A 16,020-nucleotide genomic window follows, 5' to 3' on the forward strand; every position below is an offset into this window, starting at 1 on the left:
GATGGCTCCATTCTGTCTGCAGAGCTGTTTTGGGCTGCTCAGCCTCTCCCTTGCTCCTCTCCAGCTCTGTTTACAACCTTGGGCTTGCAACTCCCCAGGAACAGCAGGGAGGGAGTGGCTCAGGCTTGGCCTCCACGGGGACTGGAAGGACCTTGCAAGGCTCTCCCTGGCCACCCTGCTGCAGCTGCCTGCAGGCTCCTCTGAAGCTTCTCAAGGCTCTCTGCTTGGCTTTGGTTTGCTGCTGCCTTCCTCACCCTGCAGAGGGTTGGAGCAGCGAGAAGCCTCCAGCCCCTGGCTTTGGAAGGTTCAGGAGGAGAAAGCTTTTAGTTCCTGGTGGGGAAAGCAAAGCAGCTGTGACCCAGATGTGTGGCCAGAGCCTCAGCAGAGCTTTGCCCGTGGCTGGTGCTCAGCAGTAATTAAAGGTTTCAGACATCCTCCTGAGGAGCTCAGCTCTGAACCTGGGCAACCAGCTCTGCTCTGCTGTGCTCTGCTGTGCTTTGCTCTGCTCTGCTCAGCTCTGAACCTGGGCAACCAGCTCTGCTCTGCCCTGCTCTGCTGTGCTCTGCTGTGCTTTGCTCTGCTCTGCTCAGCTCTGAACCTGGGCAACCAGCTCTGCTCTGCTGTGCTCTGCTGTGCTCTGCTCTGCCCTGCTCTGCTCAGCTCTGAACCTGGGCAGCCAGCTCTGCTCTGCCCTGCTCTGCTCAGCTCTGAACCTGGGCAACCAGCTCTGCTCTGCTGTGCTCTGCTCTGCTCTGCTCTGCCCTGCTCTGCTCAGCTCTGAGCCTGGGCAACCAGCTCTGCTCTGCCCTGCTCTGCTCAGCTCTGAACCTGGGCAACCAGCTCTGCTCTGCTGTGCTCTGCTGTGCTCTGCTCTGCCCTGCTCTGCTCAGCTCTGAACCTGGGCAACCAGCTCTGCTCTGCTGTGCTCTGCTCTGCTCTGCTCTGCCCTGCTCTGCTCAGCTCTGAACCTGGGCAGCCAGCTCTGCTCTGCCCTGCTCTGCTCAGCTCTGAACCTGGGCAACCAGCTCTGCTCTGCTGTGCTCTGCTCTGCTCTGCTCTGCCCTGCTCTGCTCAGCTCTGAGCCTGGGCAACCAGCTCTGCTCTGCTCTGCCCTGCTCAGCTCTGAACCTGGGCAACCAGCTCTGCTCTGCCCTGCTCTGCTCTGCCCTGCTCTGCTCAGCTCTGAACCTGGGCAGCCAGCTCTGCTCTGCCCTGCTCTGCTCTGCCCTGCTCAGCTCTGAGCCTGGGCAACCAGCTCTGCTCTGCCCTGCTCTGCTCAGCTCTGAACCTGGGCAGCCAGCTCTGCTCTGCCCTGCTCTGCTCAGCTCTGAACCTGGGCAACCAGCTCTGCTCTGCCCTGCTCTGCTGTGCTCTGCTCTGCTCAGCTCTGAACCTGGGCAACCAGCTCTGCTCTGCCCTGCTCTGCTGTGCTCTGCTCTGCTCAGCTCTGCTCTACTCTGCTGTGTTCTGCTCTGCCCTGCTCTGCTGTGTTCTGCTCTGCTCTGCTCAGCTCAGCTCTGATCAGCTTAGTTCAGCTCTGCTTTGCTTTGCTCTGCTCTGCTTTGCTTTGCTCTGCACTGCTTTGTTCTGCTCTGCTTTGCTTTGCTCTGCACTGCTCTGCTCAGCTCTGCACTGCTCTGCTCTGTTCTGCTCTGCTCAGCTCTGCACAGCTCTGCTCTGCTCTCTCTGCTCTGCTTTGCTCTGCTCTCTCTGCTCTGCTCTGCTCAGCTCTGCACAGCTCTGCACTTCTCTGCTCTGCTCTCTCTGCTCTGCTTTGCTTTGCTCTGCTCTGCTCTGCTCTGCTCTCTCTGCTCTGCTCTGCTCTGCTTTGCTCAGCTCAGCCCTGCTCTGCTCTGCTTTGCTCAGCTCTGCCCTGCTCTGCTTTGCTCTGCTTTGCTCTTCTCTGCTTTGCTCTTCTCTGCTTTGCTCTGCTTTGCTCTTCTCTGCTTTGCTCTGCTTTGCTCTTCTCTGCTTTGCTCTGCTTTGCTCAGCTCAGCCCTGCTCTGCTCTGCCCTGCTCTGCTCTGCTCTTCTCTGCTGCTGACTTGGTGGAAAACAAAAAGCCAGGCAAGGATTCAAGCTCTGCTCCTTGAGATGGCCTCAAATGTTCTGCTGAGTCCTTTGAGGGCCTCCAGGGGTTGTTTGTCTGGGTGCTGGGAGGTGCTGTGCTGATAGAGCAGCCAAGGAATTCAGCTCAGCGCTGTGCTGGGCTGCAGTTGAGGCTCCCCTTGCTTTGCAGAGCCAGGCTGGGTGGCTCCTGGCCCCAGCAGCAGCAGGATCACTGAGGGTGAAGGTTGTGGCTCACAGGGCTGGGGAAGAGCAGCTGAGGGAGCTGGGGGTGGTCAGTGTGGAGGAGAGGAGGCTGAGGGAGACCTCCTGGCTCTCTGCAGCTCCCTGAGAGGAGGCTGCAGGGAGGTTGGGGTTGAGCTGCCCAGGACCAAGCAGCAGGCCAAGAGGGAACAGCCTCAGGTTGCCCCAGGGGAGGCTCAGCTTGGCCATGAGCAGCAATTTCTTCCCCCAAAGGCTTGACCCAGGGCAGTAGTGGAGGTCCCACCCCTGCAGGGGTCTGGGAGCTGTGGTGCTGAGGGCCAGGGCCTGGTGGTGCCCTGGCAGTGCTGGATGATCTGAGAGGTCTTCTCCAGCCCAAAGGCCTGCCCTGGTTGTCCTGGGGGTTGGCAATGGGGCAGCCTGGAACCAATCCAGCTGGGCACAGGCTTGGGGCAAACCCCACCTGGGCCCTCAGGACCAAGCCCTTGGCCACTGCCACGGAGCCAAAGGCAAATCAGCAGGAGCCAGGTCTTGGGAAGGGCTTTGGTGGGGAGGGAGGAGGCTTCAAAAGGCCTCTGTGAATCCCCAGAGCAGTGCTCTTGACAGCCCTGGAGCAGAGCCAGGAGTGATCTGCTGGCTGGGGAGGCTGGCTGAGGTGTGCTGGAGCCAGCCCTGCCTCAGCTTCTTCCCTCCCACCCCAGGAGCTGAGCTGCTTTTGGCTTCTCTTCCCTGCAGGAGGTTTCTTCATGGCTTGGTGCTGCACCAAGTGCACCTCCAGGAGCCACTCAGCACTTTTCCTGTTTGCTCAGCAGCAGCAGCAGCAGCTTGGAAGCTCCTTCCTGGCGTGGGGAGGCTTGAGAGGAGAGCCCTGTGAGGAGGATTCCTCCTCCTCCTCCTCCTCCTCCCCCTGAGCACAGGGGAGGTCATTTTGCAGGCAGGGTTTGCTTGGCTGTTGGCTTTGGGTTTGGCAGGACCTCAGGCTTTGTGTTCTTGCAGCAGCAGCAGGAGGTCCAGAGGAGGCCACAGGGATGAGCAGAGGGCTGTGGGGACAGGCTGGGAGAGTTGGGGCTGTGCAGCCAGGGAGACCTCAGAGCAGCCTGCCAGGACCTGAAGGGGCTCCAGGAGAGCTGGGGAGGGACTCTGGACAAGGGCTGGGGGTGCCAGGATGAGGAACAATGGATTTGAGCTGGGAGAGGGGAGATTGAGAGTGGAGATGAGGAAGAAATTGTTGGCAGTGAGGCTGGGGAGAGCCTGGCACAGGCTGCCCAGGGAGGCTGTGGCTGAGGCTCCATCCCTGGAGACAGTCAGGATCAGGCTGGATGTGGCCCTGGGCAGCCTGCTCTTAGAGCAACCTCCCAGTAGCTGAATCATGGAGAGGCTTTGGCTGGGAGAGGCCTTCCAGATCGTGGAGTGCAGGCCTGAAGCAGCACTGCCCCAGGGCACCACCACCCCCTGGCCCTCAGCACCACAGCTTGGAAACCCCTCCAGGGCTGGGGACTCCACCACTGCCCTCTGGGCAGCCTGGGCCAGGCCTGGGCCAGCCTCAAGGGGCAGAAATTGTTCCTCAAGGCCAAGCTGAACCTTCCTTGGGGCAACTTGAGGCCATTTCCTCTTGGCCTGCTGCTTGTCCCTAGGCAGCAGAGCCCAACCCCAACCTCCCTGCAGCCTCTCAGGGAGCTCAGAGAGCAAGGAGGTCTCCCTCAGCCTCCTCTCCTCCACACTGACCACCCCCAGCTCCCTCAGCTGCTCCTCCCCAGCCCTGCTCTCCAGACCCTTCCCCACCTTGGTTGCCCTTCCCTGGACCTGCTCCAGACCCCTCAGTGTCCTCCTGGGAGTGAGGAGCCCCCAGACTGCCTCTGGTGTTGGAGTTGCAGCCCAGAGCATCTGGCAGGGCTGTCTGCCGTGCTGGGAGGGTTGGCCCCAGCTGCATGACCCTCAGTGATCTCCCTGCCCAGCTCCTGCAGAGGAGCTCCTGCAGAGGAGCTGGCCAAGCCAAGGCCAAAGCAGACAATGGGGACATTGTGGCTTGGTGCTGCTGCTGATCTCATCTGCCACCAAAGCCTCCTTCCCCTTGGAGCTCCTTGGAAGCCAGCTCCTTGCCCTTTCCCATCCTCTGCAGGCAGAGCTCTGGGGGGAGGCTGGGGGCTCCCCAGGCCCTTGCCAGTGGCCTGCTGGCTGCTGCTGCTGCTGCTGCTGGGCAGGAGGCTATAATGGGCACAATGCTCCTAAACAAAGGCTCTGACACCAAGGCTTATTTTAGGGCTGTCTTGGGGCTGAAATTCCTCCTGGGTCACTTTGCTGCTGCTGCATTGGAGGTCCTGGGCTGGGGGACACAGAAGCAAAAGGAGTTGAGATCATGAAAGCCAAACAAAAGAGGTTCAGCTGCCAGCTGCTGCCAGTGGAGTGCTGGCTCTGAGCTCATCCCACTGCCTGGGGGGGAGCAGGGGAGCCTCAGGAAAGAGCCTTCAGCCTCATGAGAAGCTGAAGAGGAGGTCAGAGGTGTGGCCCCAGGGGTTGGGGCTCCACTTGGCTCACACCCACCCCAGGAAGGCTGCAGGCTTGGCTGGAAGGGAGCTGGTGGAAAAGGACCTGGGGGGAGCTGAATAGAATAGAAGGAACCAGGCTGGAAGAGACCTCAGAGAGCATTGAGGCCAAGCTCTCCCCCAGCACCATCTGATCAACCAAACCATGGCACCAAGGGCCTCATCCAGGCTCTGCCTGAGCACCTCCAGGGATGGGGACTCCACCACCTCCCTGGGCAGCACATTCCCATGGCCAATTACTCCTCCTGGGAAGAATTTCTTCCTACCAGCCAGCCTGAACCTCCCCTGGCACAGCTTGAGACTGTGTCCTCTTGTTCTGGTGCCTGGGAGAAGAGCCCAACCCCCTCCTGGCTGCAACCTCCCTTCAGGGAGTTGCAGAGAGCAAGGAGGTCTCCCCTGAGCCTCCTCCTCTCCAGGCTAAGCAACCCCAGCTCCCTCAGCCTCTCCTCACAGGGCTGTGCCCCAGACCCCTCCCCAGCTTTGTTGCCCTTCTCTGGACACCTTCCAGCAGCTCAACCTCTTTCCTGACCTGAGGAGCCCAGAACTGGACACAGGACTCCAGGTGTGGCCTCAGCAGTGCTGAGCACAGGAGCCAGCAAGGGAGACCAAGAGAGGTGTCCTGGGGGGCATGAAGAAGAGTGTGGGCAGCAGGTTGAGGGAGGGTCTCCTCCAGCTCCATTCTGGCCTAGGGAGGCCACAGCTGGAGATGTGGGACTAGTTCTGGACTCCCCAGTTCAAGAGAGCCAGGGAACTGCTGGGGAGAGTCCAGGGGAGGCTGTGAGGCTGCTGAGGGGCCTGGAGCAGCTCTGTGAGGAGCAGAGGCTGAGAGCCCTGGGGCTGAGAGCCTGGAGGAGAGCAGCCCCAGGGGGGAGCTGAGCAATGCTCAGCAAGAGCTGAAGGAGCTGTGGGGGGCAGGAGGCTGGGGCCAGACTCTGTGAGTGGTGCCCAGGGACAGCACAAGGGGCAAGGGGCACAAAGTGTCAGGCAGGAGGTTGGAGCTGAGCAGGAGGAGAAAGTTGTTTGGGGTGAGGCTGCTGGAGGCCTGGAGCAGGCTGCCCAGAGAGGCTGTGGAGTCTCCTGGGGTGGAGAGCTGCCAACCCCCCCTGGGCACTGTGCCCCTGGGCAGGCTGCTGTGGGAGCCCTGCTGGAGCAGGGGGCTTGGGCTGGGTGAGCTCCAGAGATCCCTCCCCATTCCCTCCCTGCTGGGCTCTGGCTCTGGCTGAGCAGAAGGCTTTGCCCTGCTGGGCTCTGGCTCTGGCTGGGCAGAAGGCTTTGCCCTGCTGGGCTCTGGCTGGGCAGAAGGCTTTGCCCTGCTGGGCTCTGGATCTGGCTGGGCAGAAGGCTTTGCCCTGCTGGGCTCTGGCTGAGCAGAAGGCTTTGCCCTGCTGGGCTCTGGCTCTGGCTGAGCAGAAGGCTTTGCCCTGCTGGGCTCTGGCTGAGCAGAAGGCTTTGCCCTGCTGGGCTCTGGCTCTGGCTGGGCAGAAGGCTTTGCCCTGCTGGGCTCTGGCTCTGGCTGAGCAGAAGGCTTTGCCCTGCTGGGCTTGGCTGGGCAGGAGGCTTTGCCCTGCTGGGCTCTGGCTGGGCAGGAGGCTTTGCCCTGCTGGGCTCTGGCTGGGCAGGAGGCTTTGCCCTGCTGGGCTCTGGGTCAGGCTGGGCAGAAGGCTTTGCCCTGCTGGGCTCTGGCTGAGCAGAAGGCTTTGCCCTGCTGGGCTCTGGCTGGGCAGAAGGCTTTGCCCTGCTGGGCTCTGGGTCAGGCTGGGCAGAAGGCTTTGCCCTGCTGGGCTCTGGCTGGGCAGAAGGCTTTGCCCTGCTGGGCTCTGGCTCTGGCTGGGCAGAAGGCTTTGCCCTGCTGGGCTCTGGCTGGGCAGAAGGCTTTGCCCTGCTGGGCTCTGGCTCTGGCTGGGCAGGAGGCTCTGCCCTTGCCCTGCTGCTCAGCTCAGCCCTGCTGTGGCTCTGCCCTGCAGTTCTGCTGAGCTCAGGCTGAGGCAGCTGCTGCAGACAGTGCTGCCAGCCCCACATGAGCTGGTGGTGGAGCTGGGAGAGCTTCTGTGTGCTGGGCAGGGGCAGGAGGCAGCCCCTGGGGCCGTGGCAGAGCTGCCCCTGCCCTGGGGCCTGCCCTGGGTGCTGCTGCCTGCAGCAGTTCCCAGCTCAGCTCCTGGGGGCTGTGGGAAACTCTTCAGGAAGCTTTGGGGATGTCCAAGCTAAACTTCCCCTTCTTTTATCTCCTTCTCTGACTTGCTTCTCCCTGTGCCAGGACACAGCTCAGCTTCCTGCTTAGTCTTTAGCTTCTCCTGTTGAGTGTGGAGCTGCTCTGAAGCCTTCCCAGCCAAGGGCAAACCCCAGGGAGGGCTGAGCCAGGAGCTGCAGCCTGAGCACACAGCTTGGTGCCTCCTGCTTCTCCTTGGATCCTGAGGTCATTCAGGTCCTGAGCTCATCAAGCCCAAGCCATCAAACCACCACGACCATGGGCACTACACCATGGCCACTACACCATGGCCAGGCCCTAGATCTGGCACCCAGGAGCTGCCTGGGGAGAGACTTCTGTCCCAGCAGGGAGCTGAGCTGCCCCAGGCTGATTTCATTCAGTGGCAGCAGCCTGGAGCTTCAAAGGGCTCTCTGGAGCTCCCAAAGCTTGGCTGTGCTGGGGTCTGGAGGGCAAGTGGAGTCACAGAGCCACTCAGGCATGAAGGGTTGGGAAAGACCTCCAGGCTCAAGTGCAGCCCTTGCCCCAGCCCCAGCATGGAGATGAAACCCTGGCCAGGGCTTGGCACAGGCTGCCCAGGGAGGTGGTGGAGTCCTCACCCCTGGAGGGGTCCCAGCCCCCTGTGGCCCCTGGGGCCCTGGGTTGGTGCCCATGGTGGGGTTGGGTTGGTGCTTGGGCTGGAGAGGAGCAGCTGAGGGAGCTGGGGGTGGTCAGTGTGGAGGAGAGGAGGCTGAGGGAGACCTCCTGGCTCTCTGCAGCTCCCTGAGGGGAGGCTGCAGCCAGCTGGGGCTTGGGCTCTGCTCCCTAGGCTTAGCTGATAGAAGGAGAGGAAATGGCCTCAAGCTGCCCCAGGGGAGGGTTGGGTTGGAGCTGAGGAACAATTTCTGTGCTGGCAGAGTGCTCAGGGAAAGACCTCCAGGCTCAAGTGCAGCCCTTGCCCCAGCCCCAGCATGGAGATGAAACCCTGGCCAGGGCTTGGCACAGGCTGCCCAGGGAGGTGGTGGAGTCCTCACCCCTGGAGGGGTCCCAGCCCCCTGTGGCCCCTGGGGCCCTGGCTTGGTGCCCATGCTGGGGCTGGGCTGCTGCTTGGCCTGGAGGCTCTCAGAGGCCTCTTCCAAGCAGAATGATTCTCTGACTCCCCTCCTAGCAGCCTCAAGGCCCCCAGCAGAGGGACAAAGTGCAGCACCTGGAAGGGGCTTAAAGGAGGAGGGAAAGAGAAAGAAATGGGTAGGGGGGGGGGAGGGGGAGGGAGAAGAAATCCAGGGGGGGGTTGGGGGGGGAAGAGTAAATAAAAGAAGGGAAAATGTGCTGCAGTCAGGGGAAAACCATTCAATGGCTCTTTGAGCTGCTGAGCTCCTGCTGCAGGAAGTGTAAAAGAGCCTTGGAGCCTCCTTTGTTCTGCCCAGACAGGGAGGCAGTGCCATGGCCCTCACAGCCTCCCTCTGTTCCCCCAGCAGCATGAGGTCACCTCCCAGAGCTCCTGGGTCTGCACAGGGTGACCTGGCTCCAGCTTTCCCCCACCCCAGACCCACCCTCCACCCTCTCTGTGGCCCCCCCCCCCCCTTTCCTGGCACCAGCCTGGCTCCCAGCTTGGAGCTGGATGGCTCCAGGGAGGTGTTCCTGAGCCTGGGAGGTTGCTGCAGGCAGCCAGAGGGCAGCAGGTTGGGAGGGAGACTCCAGAGGTCGTCCTGGGTTGGAAGGGAGCTCCAAAGCTCACCCTGGGTGGGAAGGGAGCTCCAAAGCTCACCCTGGGTGGGAAGGGAGCCCAAAGCTCACCCTGAGTGGGAAGGGAGCTCCAAAGCTCACCCTGGGTGGGAAGGAAGCTCCAAAGCTCATTCTGGGTTGGAAGGGAGCTCCAAAGCTCATCCAGTCCAAGGGATGCATCCAGCTCTTTATTTTCCCACCCTGGAAACCTTGGCCCTGCAGGCAGCAGGGAGAGCTCCAGCCAGAGCAGGCTGCACAGGGACACAGCCAGGCTGAGCCTGAATGGCTCCAGGGATGGAGCCCAAAGCACCTCCCTGGGCAGCCTGTGCCAGGCTCTCCCAACCCTCCCTGTGCAGAACCTCCTCCTGAGCTCCAACCTAACCCTGCCCTGCTCCAGCTCCAAACCACTGCCCCTGGTCCTGTCACTACCTCTGGGGCCTTGGCCAAGGCCTTGCCAGCTTCAACTTGGGGGGAGCTGCGCAGTGCCTTGAGGCAGGGCAGGGATGGTGCCCCTGGGCTGGGCTCTGGGGAGGCTGCAGCTCAGATCCTGGGGGCAGGGTTGGGCTCCTCACTCCAGGAAGGACATTGAGAGGCTGCAGAGGGTCCAGGGAAGGGCAACAAAGGTGGGGAAGGGTCTGAGGAGGAGCAGCTGAGGGAGCTGGGGGTGGTCAGTGTGGAGGAGAGGAGGCTGAGGGAGACCTCCTGGCTCTCTGCAGCTCCCTGAGAGGAGGCTGCAGCCAGCTGGGGCTTGGGCTCTGCCCCTAGGCTCAGCTGATAGAGAGGAACTGGCCTGAAACTGCCCCAGGGGAGGCTGAGGTTGGAGCTGAGGAACAATTTCTGTGCTGCCAGAGGGGTCAGGGACTGGCACAGGCTGCCCAGGGGGGTGGTGGAGTCCCCATGCCTGGAGGGGTCCCAGCCCCCTGTGGCCCTTGGGGCCCTGCCTTGGTGCCCATGCTGGGGCTGGGCTGCTGCTGCTGGATGCTCTCAGAAGGCTTTTTCCACCCCAGCTGGTTTGGTGCTGCTGGGTCCTGCACAGCCCCTTGGAGCTTCCTGGGTGAGGCTTTGCTGCCCTGCTGTGCCCTGTGGCCGTGGCCAGGGCACTCTGGGGCCATGGTGCAGGAGCTGCTGCTTGGCCTTGGGTGATCTCAGGAGGCTTGTCCCAGCCAAGCCATTCCCTGATCCTCCTCCAGGCCTGCAGAAGCAGCCTGCTGGGCAGCTCCTCAGCTGTTGTGTGGTGTGTTTCAGCAGCTGGGAGTGGCAGCTCCCAGCTATGAGAAGCATGAGAGGAATTCCCAGGCTGCATTCTCCCTCCCTGCCCCAAGCCCTTCCCACGCTGCAGGCTGCAGGGCTGGCAGCTGGCAGCCACTGCACAGGGCAGCAGGGGCTGCTCCGTGCCCAGGCAGTGATTAACACTCCTCTTGGGTGCCAGCCTTGGCAGCACAGCCTCCTCCCCCTGGCTGGGGGCAGGTGAGGGACGTGCCAAGGCAGGCCCAGGCTCTCAGCACCTTCTGCTGCCCAGTTTCAGCCTCGTGATCCAAGGCCCAGGGGCAAGGGGGAGAGGCACCAAGGCTGCTCCACTGTGGGAGGCCGGAAGGGTGCTGAGCACCAGCCTGGGTGCCTGGGCAGCTCTGGGCTCCCTGGATCAAGAATCACACAGAATGGTTTGGGTTGGAAGGGACCTCTGGAGCTCACCCAGCCCAAGCCCTCCTGCTCCAGCAGGGCTCCCACAGCAGCCTGCCCAGGGGCAGAGTGCCCAGGGGGGGCTGGAAGGGACCTCTGGAGCTCACCCAGCCCAAGCCCCCTGCTCCAGCAGGGCTCCCACAGCAGCCTGCCCAGGGGCAGAGTGCCCAGGGGGGGCTGGAAGGGACCTCTGGAGCTCACCCAGCCCAAGCCCCCTGCTCCAGCAGGGCACCCACAGCAGCCTGCCCAGGGGCACAGTGCCCAGGGGGGGTTGGCAGCTCTCCACCCCAGGAGACTCCACAACCTCTCTGGGCAGCCTGCTCCAGGCCTCCAGCAGCCTCACCCCAAACAACTTTCTCCTCCTGCTCAGCTCCAACCTCCTGCCTGACACTCTGTGCCCCTTGGCCCTTGCCCTGTCCCTGGGGGCCACTGAGGCAAGGCCAGGGGCTGGCTGGAGAGGGGACAGCAAAGCTGCTGAGGGGCCCTGGAGCATCTCTGGTGGGGACAGGCTGAGGGACTTGAGGCTTTTCAGCCTGGAGGAGAGCAGCCTGAGGGCTGGGGGATGGGATCTGATCAATACTTCAAGGGTAGGTCTCCAGGGATGAGTCCTCCCTGAGTTCAGGAGCTTCAGCCCTGCTGGAATCACTTCCAGCACAGCAGGAAACCTCCCATGTCCTCTGCAGGCAGGACCTGTGGCAGGCAGGAGGAGGCAGGGCTGCAGCAGCAGGGCAGGAGCTGCCCTGGCAGAGCTGGGTGGGAGCAGATTTGTGCTGAGTGATGACCTCCGTGGCAGTGACTCAGCAAAAGGCCTCCTGCTGAGTCATCAGGAGGGAGCAGGGCAGGAGAAGCAGCGCTGGCCAGGAGCTGGCTGCTGGCTGTGGGCAGGGCCAGGAGGAGGGGAGGTCATGGCCAGGTCCTGAGGGTTCCAGGACGGAGTCCTGGCTGCTCCTGCCTGCCCCTGCCTGTTCCTGCCTCCTCCTGCCTGCTTCTGCCTCCTCCTGCCTGCCCCTGCCTGCTCCTGCCTCCTCCTGCCTGCTCCTGCCTGTTCCTGCCTGCCCCTGCCTGCTCCTGCCTGTTCCTGCCTGCTTCTGCCTCCTCCTGCCTGCTCCTGCCTGTTCCTGCCTCCTCCTGCCTGTTCCTGCCTCCTCCTGCCTGCTCCTGCCTCCTCCTGCCTGCTCCTGCCTGTTCCTGCCTCCTCCTGCCTGCTCCTGCCTGTTCCTGCCTCCTTCTGCCTGTTCCTGCCTCCTCCTGCCTGTTCCTGCCTCCTCCTGCCTGTTCCTGCCTCCTCCTGCCTCCTCCTGCCTCCTCCTGCCTGTTCCTGCCTCCTTCTGCCTCCTCCTGCCTCCTCCTGCCTGTTCCTGCCTCCTTCTGCCTGCTCCTGCCTCCTCCTGCCTGTTCCTGCCTGTTCCTGCCTGTTCCTGCCTCCTTCTGCCTGTTCCTGCCTGCTTCTGCCTGTTCCTGGCTGCCTCATCCTCAGCTGCTGGCACCCAGCACCCCCAGCTCCCTTCCCCCTGGGCACTTTGCAGCTCCTCTGCCCCCAGCCTGGAGCCTTCCTGGGCTTGCTGAGAGCTCTGCCCGGGCAGCAGGAGCCTGCCTCACATCCTCCTCCCCTCCGGGCCGCTGGCCCCAGCGCAGCACCAGCCAGGGCTGCTGTGGGGGCAGGGCCCTGAGCCTCACTTCCCAGAAGCAGAAGTCCCTGGGAGGAACTCAAGGCCTCAGCTGCTCCCTCAGCCCCGGTCCATAGACGGAGCTGGGCAGGGCCCGGCAGGGGCTGCTGTGCTGCTGCGGGCGGAAGCCTCCTGGCCCTGCAGACTCAACCCCCCTGTGCCCGCGGCTCGGGGCCAGCGCCGTGCCCTGTGCCCTGTGCCCTGTGCCCGCGGCTCGGGGCCAGCGCCCAGCACCGTGCCCTGTGCCCACAGCTTGGTGCCCAGCGCCATGCCCTGTGCCCTGTGCCCTGTGCTCGCGGCTCGGGGCCAGCCCCCAGCACCGTGCCCTGTGCCCACAGCTTGGTGCCCAGCGCCATGCCCTGTGCCCTGTGCCCTGTGCCCGCGGCTCGGGGCCAGCCCCCAGCACCGTGCCCTGTGCCCATGGCTTGGTGCCAGCACCGTGCCCTGTGCCCTGTGCCCGCGGCTCGGGGCCAGCGCCGTGCCCTGTGCCCATGGCTCAGTGCCCGGTGCCAGCCCCCAGCGCTGTGTCCTGTGCCCGCGGCTCAGTGCCCAGTGCCAGCGCTGTGCCCTGTGCCCATGGCTTGGGGTTCAGTGCCCAGTGCCAGCGCTGTGCCCTGTGCCCATGGCTTGGGGTTCAGTGCCCAGTGCCAGCACTGTGCCCTGTGCCCATGGCTCAGTGCCTGGTGCCAGCCCCCAGCACCGTGCCCTGTGCCCGTGACTCGGTGCCAGCACCATGCCCTGTGCCCATGGCTTGGGGCTCGCTGCCAGCCCCCAGCACCATGCCCTATGCCCTGCAGCTCAGTGCCCGGTGCCAGCTTTGTGCCTTGTGCCCATGGCTTGGTGCCCAGTGCCAGCCCCCAGCGCCGTGCCCTATGCCCATGGCTCAGTGCCAGCGTTGTGCCCTGTGCCCACAGCTCGGTGCCCAGTGCCAGCCCCCAGCGCCGTGCCCTGTGCCTGCGGCTCGGTGCCCGGTGCCATGCCCTGTGCCCTGTGCTTGCCCTGCAGGACTCTGGGGCTGGGCACGGAGCCCATGGCCAAGCATGTCCAGCACTAACAACATCGCCCAGGCCCGCAAGCTGGTGGAGCAGCTGCGCATCGAGGCTGGCATCGAGAGGATCAAGGTCAGCCTGGCACCGCCTGCTGCCCCTCTCCCTCCTTCCCTTCTTTCTCCCTCTCCTTCCTTCCCTTCTTCCTCCTTCTCCTCTTCTTCCTTCTCCTCTGTCTCCTCCTCCTCTTTCTCCTTCTTTTCTCCTCTTCCTCCTCTTCTTCCATTCTTCTTCTTCCTCCTCTTTCTGCTTCTCCTCTTTCTCCTTCCCCTTCCTCCTCTCTTCTCCTCTTCCTCCTCTTCTTCCTTTTTTCTTCCTCTTTCTCCTTCTCCTCTTCCTCCTATCACCTTCCTTCTTCTCATCTTCTTCCTCTTCCTTCTCCTCCTTTTCCTACTCCTCTTCCTCCTCCTCTTCTCTTCCTCCTCCTTTTCTGCCTTTTCCTTCTCCTTTTCCTCCTCCTCTTCTTCTTCCTTCTCCTCATCTTCTTCCTTTTTCTTCTCCTCCTTTTCCTCTTCCTCCTGTTCCTTCCCCTCTCCCTCTCCTCCCTTCCCCTCTCCCTCTTCTCCCTTCCCCTCTCCCTCTTCTCCCTTCCCCTCTCCCTCTTCCTTCCCCTCTCCCTCTTCTCCCTTCCCCTCTCCCTCTTCTCCCTTCCCCTCTCCCTCTTCTCCCTTCCCCTCTCCCTCTTCTCCCTTCCCCTCTCCCTCTTCTCCCTTCCCCTCTCCTCTTCCTTCTCCTCCAACCCCCCAAACCCCCACTGCTCTGCACCTCTAACCTCTTCACCATCACCTCTCTGACCTCTCTGCTTGGGGTTTTTCCCCTCCCCCTGTCCCTCACCCCCTGCTCTGCAGGTCTCCAAAGCCTCCTCGGAGCTGATGAGCTACTGTGAGCAGCATGCCCGGAGCGACCCCCTGCTGGTGGGGGTCCCTGCCTCGGAGAATCCTTTCAAGGACAAAAAGCCTTGCACCATCCTATAGCTTCCCCTCTCCCCCCCTCCCCCTTGTCCCGGGGCCCCCAGCCCCCAGCCCCTGACCCCCTCCCAGCCCCCTCCCCTCTTACACCCCCCCAGCACTGTGTGGCAACCCCCAACAGAACTTCAGCCTCCAACCCCCTCCTCCCCAACCCCCTCCCCCCAGCCCCTCCAATTAATTAAGAATCGTTAATAATTAATCAGGAAGCAGTGGAGGGGGCCGGGGGGGGGCTAAAGGGGGAGGGGGAAGTGGTTCCCAGGCAGGTTTCAACCCAAAGCCAACTGAAGCAAACCGGGGGGGGAGGGGGTAAGGGGGAGGGGTTGGGGGCTGCCTGGGCCTGGGGGGGATGGAGGTTGGGGAAGGGAGCAAGGTGGGGAGGGGGGCTTCCTGTGTCTGAGATGGGAGCTAAGCCCTTGGGCCAGGGCTCTGAGCTCTGGGCTGGCCTGAGGCAGTTGTGATCAGTGGGGAGGGGGCTGGGGGGTAGGGGTGGGAAGGAGCCAGGCTGCTGCTGGGGAGAGGGGAAAAGGGAGAGGGGAGGGAGGAGGGGAAGGAGGGAGAAGGGAAGGAGGAAAGGAGAGGGGGAGGGAGGGAGAAGGGAAGGAAGAAGGGAAAAGGGAGGGGAGAAGGGAGAAGGAGGGAGAGGGGAAAGAAGGGAGAAGGGAGAGGAGGGGGAAGGGAAGGAAAGAAGGGAGAGGATAGAAGGGAAAATGGAGGGAAGAAAGGAGAGAGGAAAGGAGGAGAGAGAGGGGAAGGAAAGAAGAAGGGAGAGGGGGAGGGTAGAAGGGAAAAGGGAATGGAAGAAGGGAGGGGAGAGGGGAGAGGGAGGGGAGAAGGAAAAGGAAGAAGGGAGGGAAGAAGGGAGAGGGAGGGAAGAAGGGAGAAGGGAGGGAAGAAGGGGGGCTGGGGGGGCTGCCCCTGGGCACAGGGGTTGGCAGCCTGGGGCAGTGCCCTGTGGGGTCAGCTCCACCCCTCCAGAGGCTCCCCAGGAGCAGCCTGAGGAAGCCCAAGGTGGAGGAGAAGCCAAACTTGAGCCCCCAGGGATGGCTCCTGGGCTGCCTCCGGGCTGGGGTCGCTGGTTTGGCTGCGGGGGGGACTGGGGGCTGGGGGCTGGGGGCTGGGGGCTGGGGGAGGGGCTTTGTGTTGGGCAGAATCAAAAAGCCTGGGAGGGAATTTGGCCTTTTTTTTTTTGGGGGGGGGGAGAAGTCTCAGCCCCAGATGCTCCAAACCTGCAGCTCCAGCCCCCAGCTCCCTGCTCCTCCCCACCAGCAGCTGGGGGAGCTCAGCCCTCTGAGCCCCCCTGAGGTGGGGAGGGGAGGGAGGGATTCAGTTCCCAGCCCTTGGGAAGCTTGGAATGGGCTTGGAATGGGGGAGAGCTTGGTCCCAGGGTGGGGCCAGCCTGGCACAGAGCAGCCTGGGAGGAGCTGGGGGAGCCTTCCTCACGGGGAGGGGACAGGATGGTGAAGTCTTCCTCGTGGAGAGGGGCCAGGATGGTTGGAGCCTTCCTCAGGAGAAGAGGACAACCTGGCCAAGCCTTGCTCCTGAGGAAGGGCCAAGCTCCTGAGCTCCTCCCTGAAGAAGGAAGAGGCCAGGCTGGTGGAAGCTCACCCTGAAGAGAGGACAGAGCAGTGAGGAGCTGGCTAGAGAGGGACACAACCTGCTGGAGCCTCCTCCTGAAGAGAGGACAACCTGGCCAGGCCTTCCTCCTGAAGAGGAGATGAGCTGCTGAGCTTCCACCTGGGGAGAGCACAACCTGCTGGAGCCTTCCTCCTGCTCCCTGAGGTCCATGGAGCCTCCTCCTGGGGGGAGGACAACCTGCTGGAGCCTTCCTCCTGCTCCCTGAGGTCCATGGAGCCTCCTCCTGGGGAGAGGACAACCTGCTGGAGCCTTCCTCCTGCTCCCTGAGGTCCATGGAGCCTCCTCCTGGGGGGAGGACAACCTGCTG

At 63.1% G+C, this 16,020-nt stretch overlaps 1 protein-coding gene across 3 annotated transcripts in view; it reads left to right on the forward strand.

Moving 5' to 3' along the window:
- The window catches only part of GNG7 (G protein subunit gamma 7), a 50,111-nt gene extending 35,859 nt beyond the window's left edge, over positions 1 to 14,252 (forward strand). For all 3 annotated transcript variants that reach the window (XM_068156297.1, XM_068156300.1, XM_068156298.1), the window contains 2 exons: positions 13,070 to 13,185; positions 13,959 to 14,252. In XM_068156297.1, coding sequence (XP_068012398.1) covers positions 13,105 to 13,185; positions 13,959 to 14,084 — 207 coding nt within the window. In that variant the 5' untranslated portion in view covers positions 13,070 to 13,104 and the 3' untranslated portion in view covers positions 14,085 to 14,252. The remainder of the gene's footprint in view (positions 1 to 13,069; positions 13,186 to 13,958) is intronic.
- Positions 14,253 to 16,020: the final 1,768 nt, after the last annotated feature.

Source organism: Melanerpes formicivorus, unplaced genomic scaffold, assembly GCF_026170545.1.
Source record: "Melanerpes formicivorus ecotype bairdi unplaced genomic scaffold, bMelFor1.0.p_v2 SCAF_34, whole genome shotgun sequence".
In the NCBI taxonomy this organism is placed as follows: Eukaryota; Metazoa; Chordata; class Aves; order Piciformes; family Picidae; genus Melanerpes; species Melanerpes formicivorus.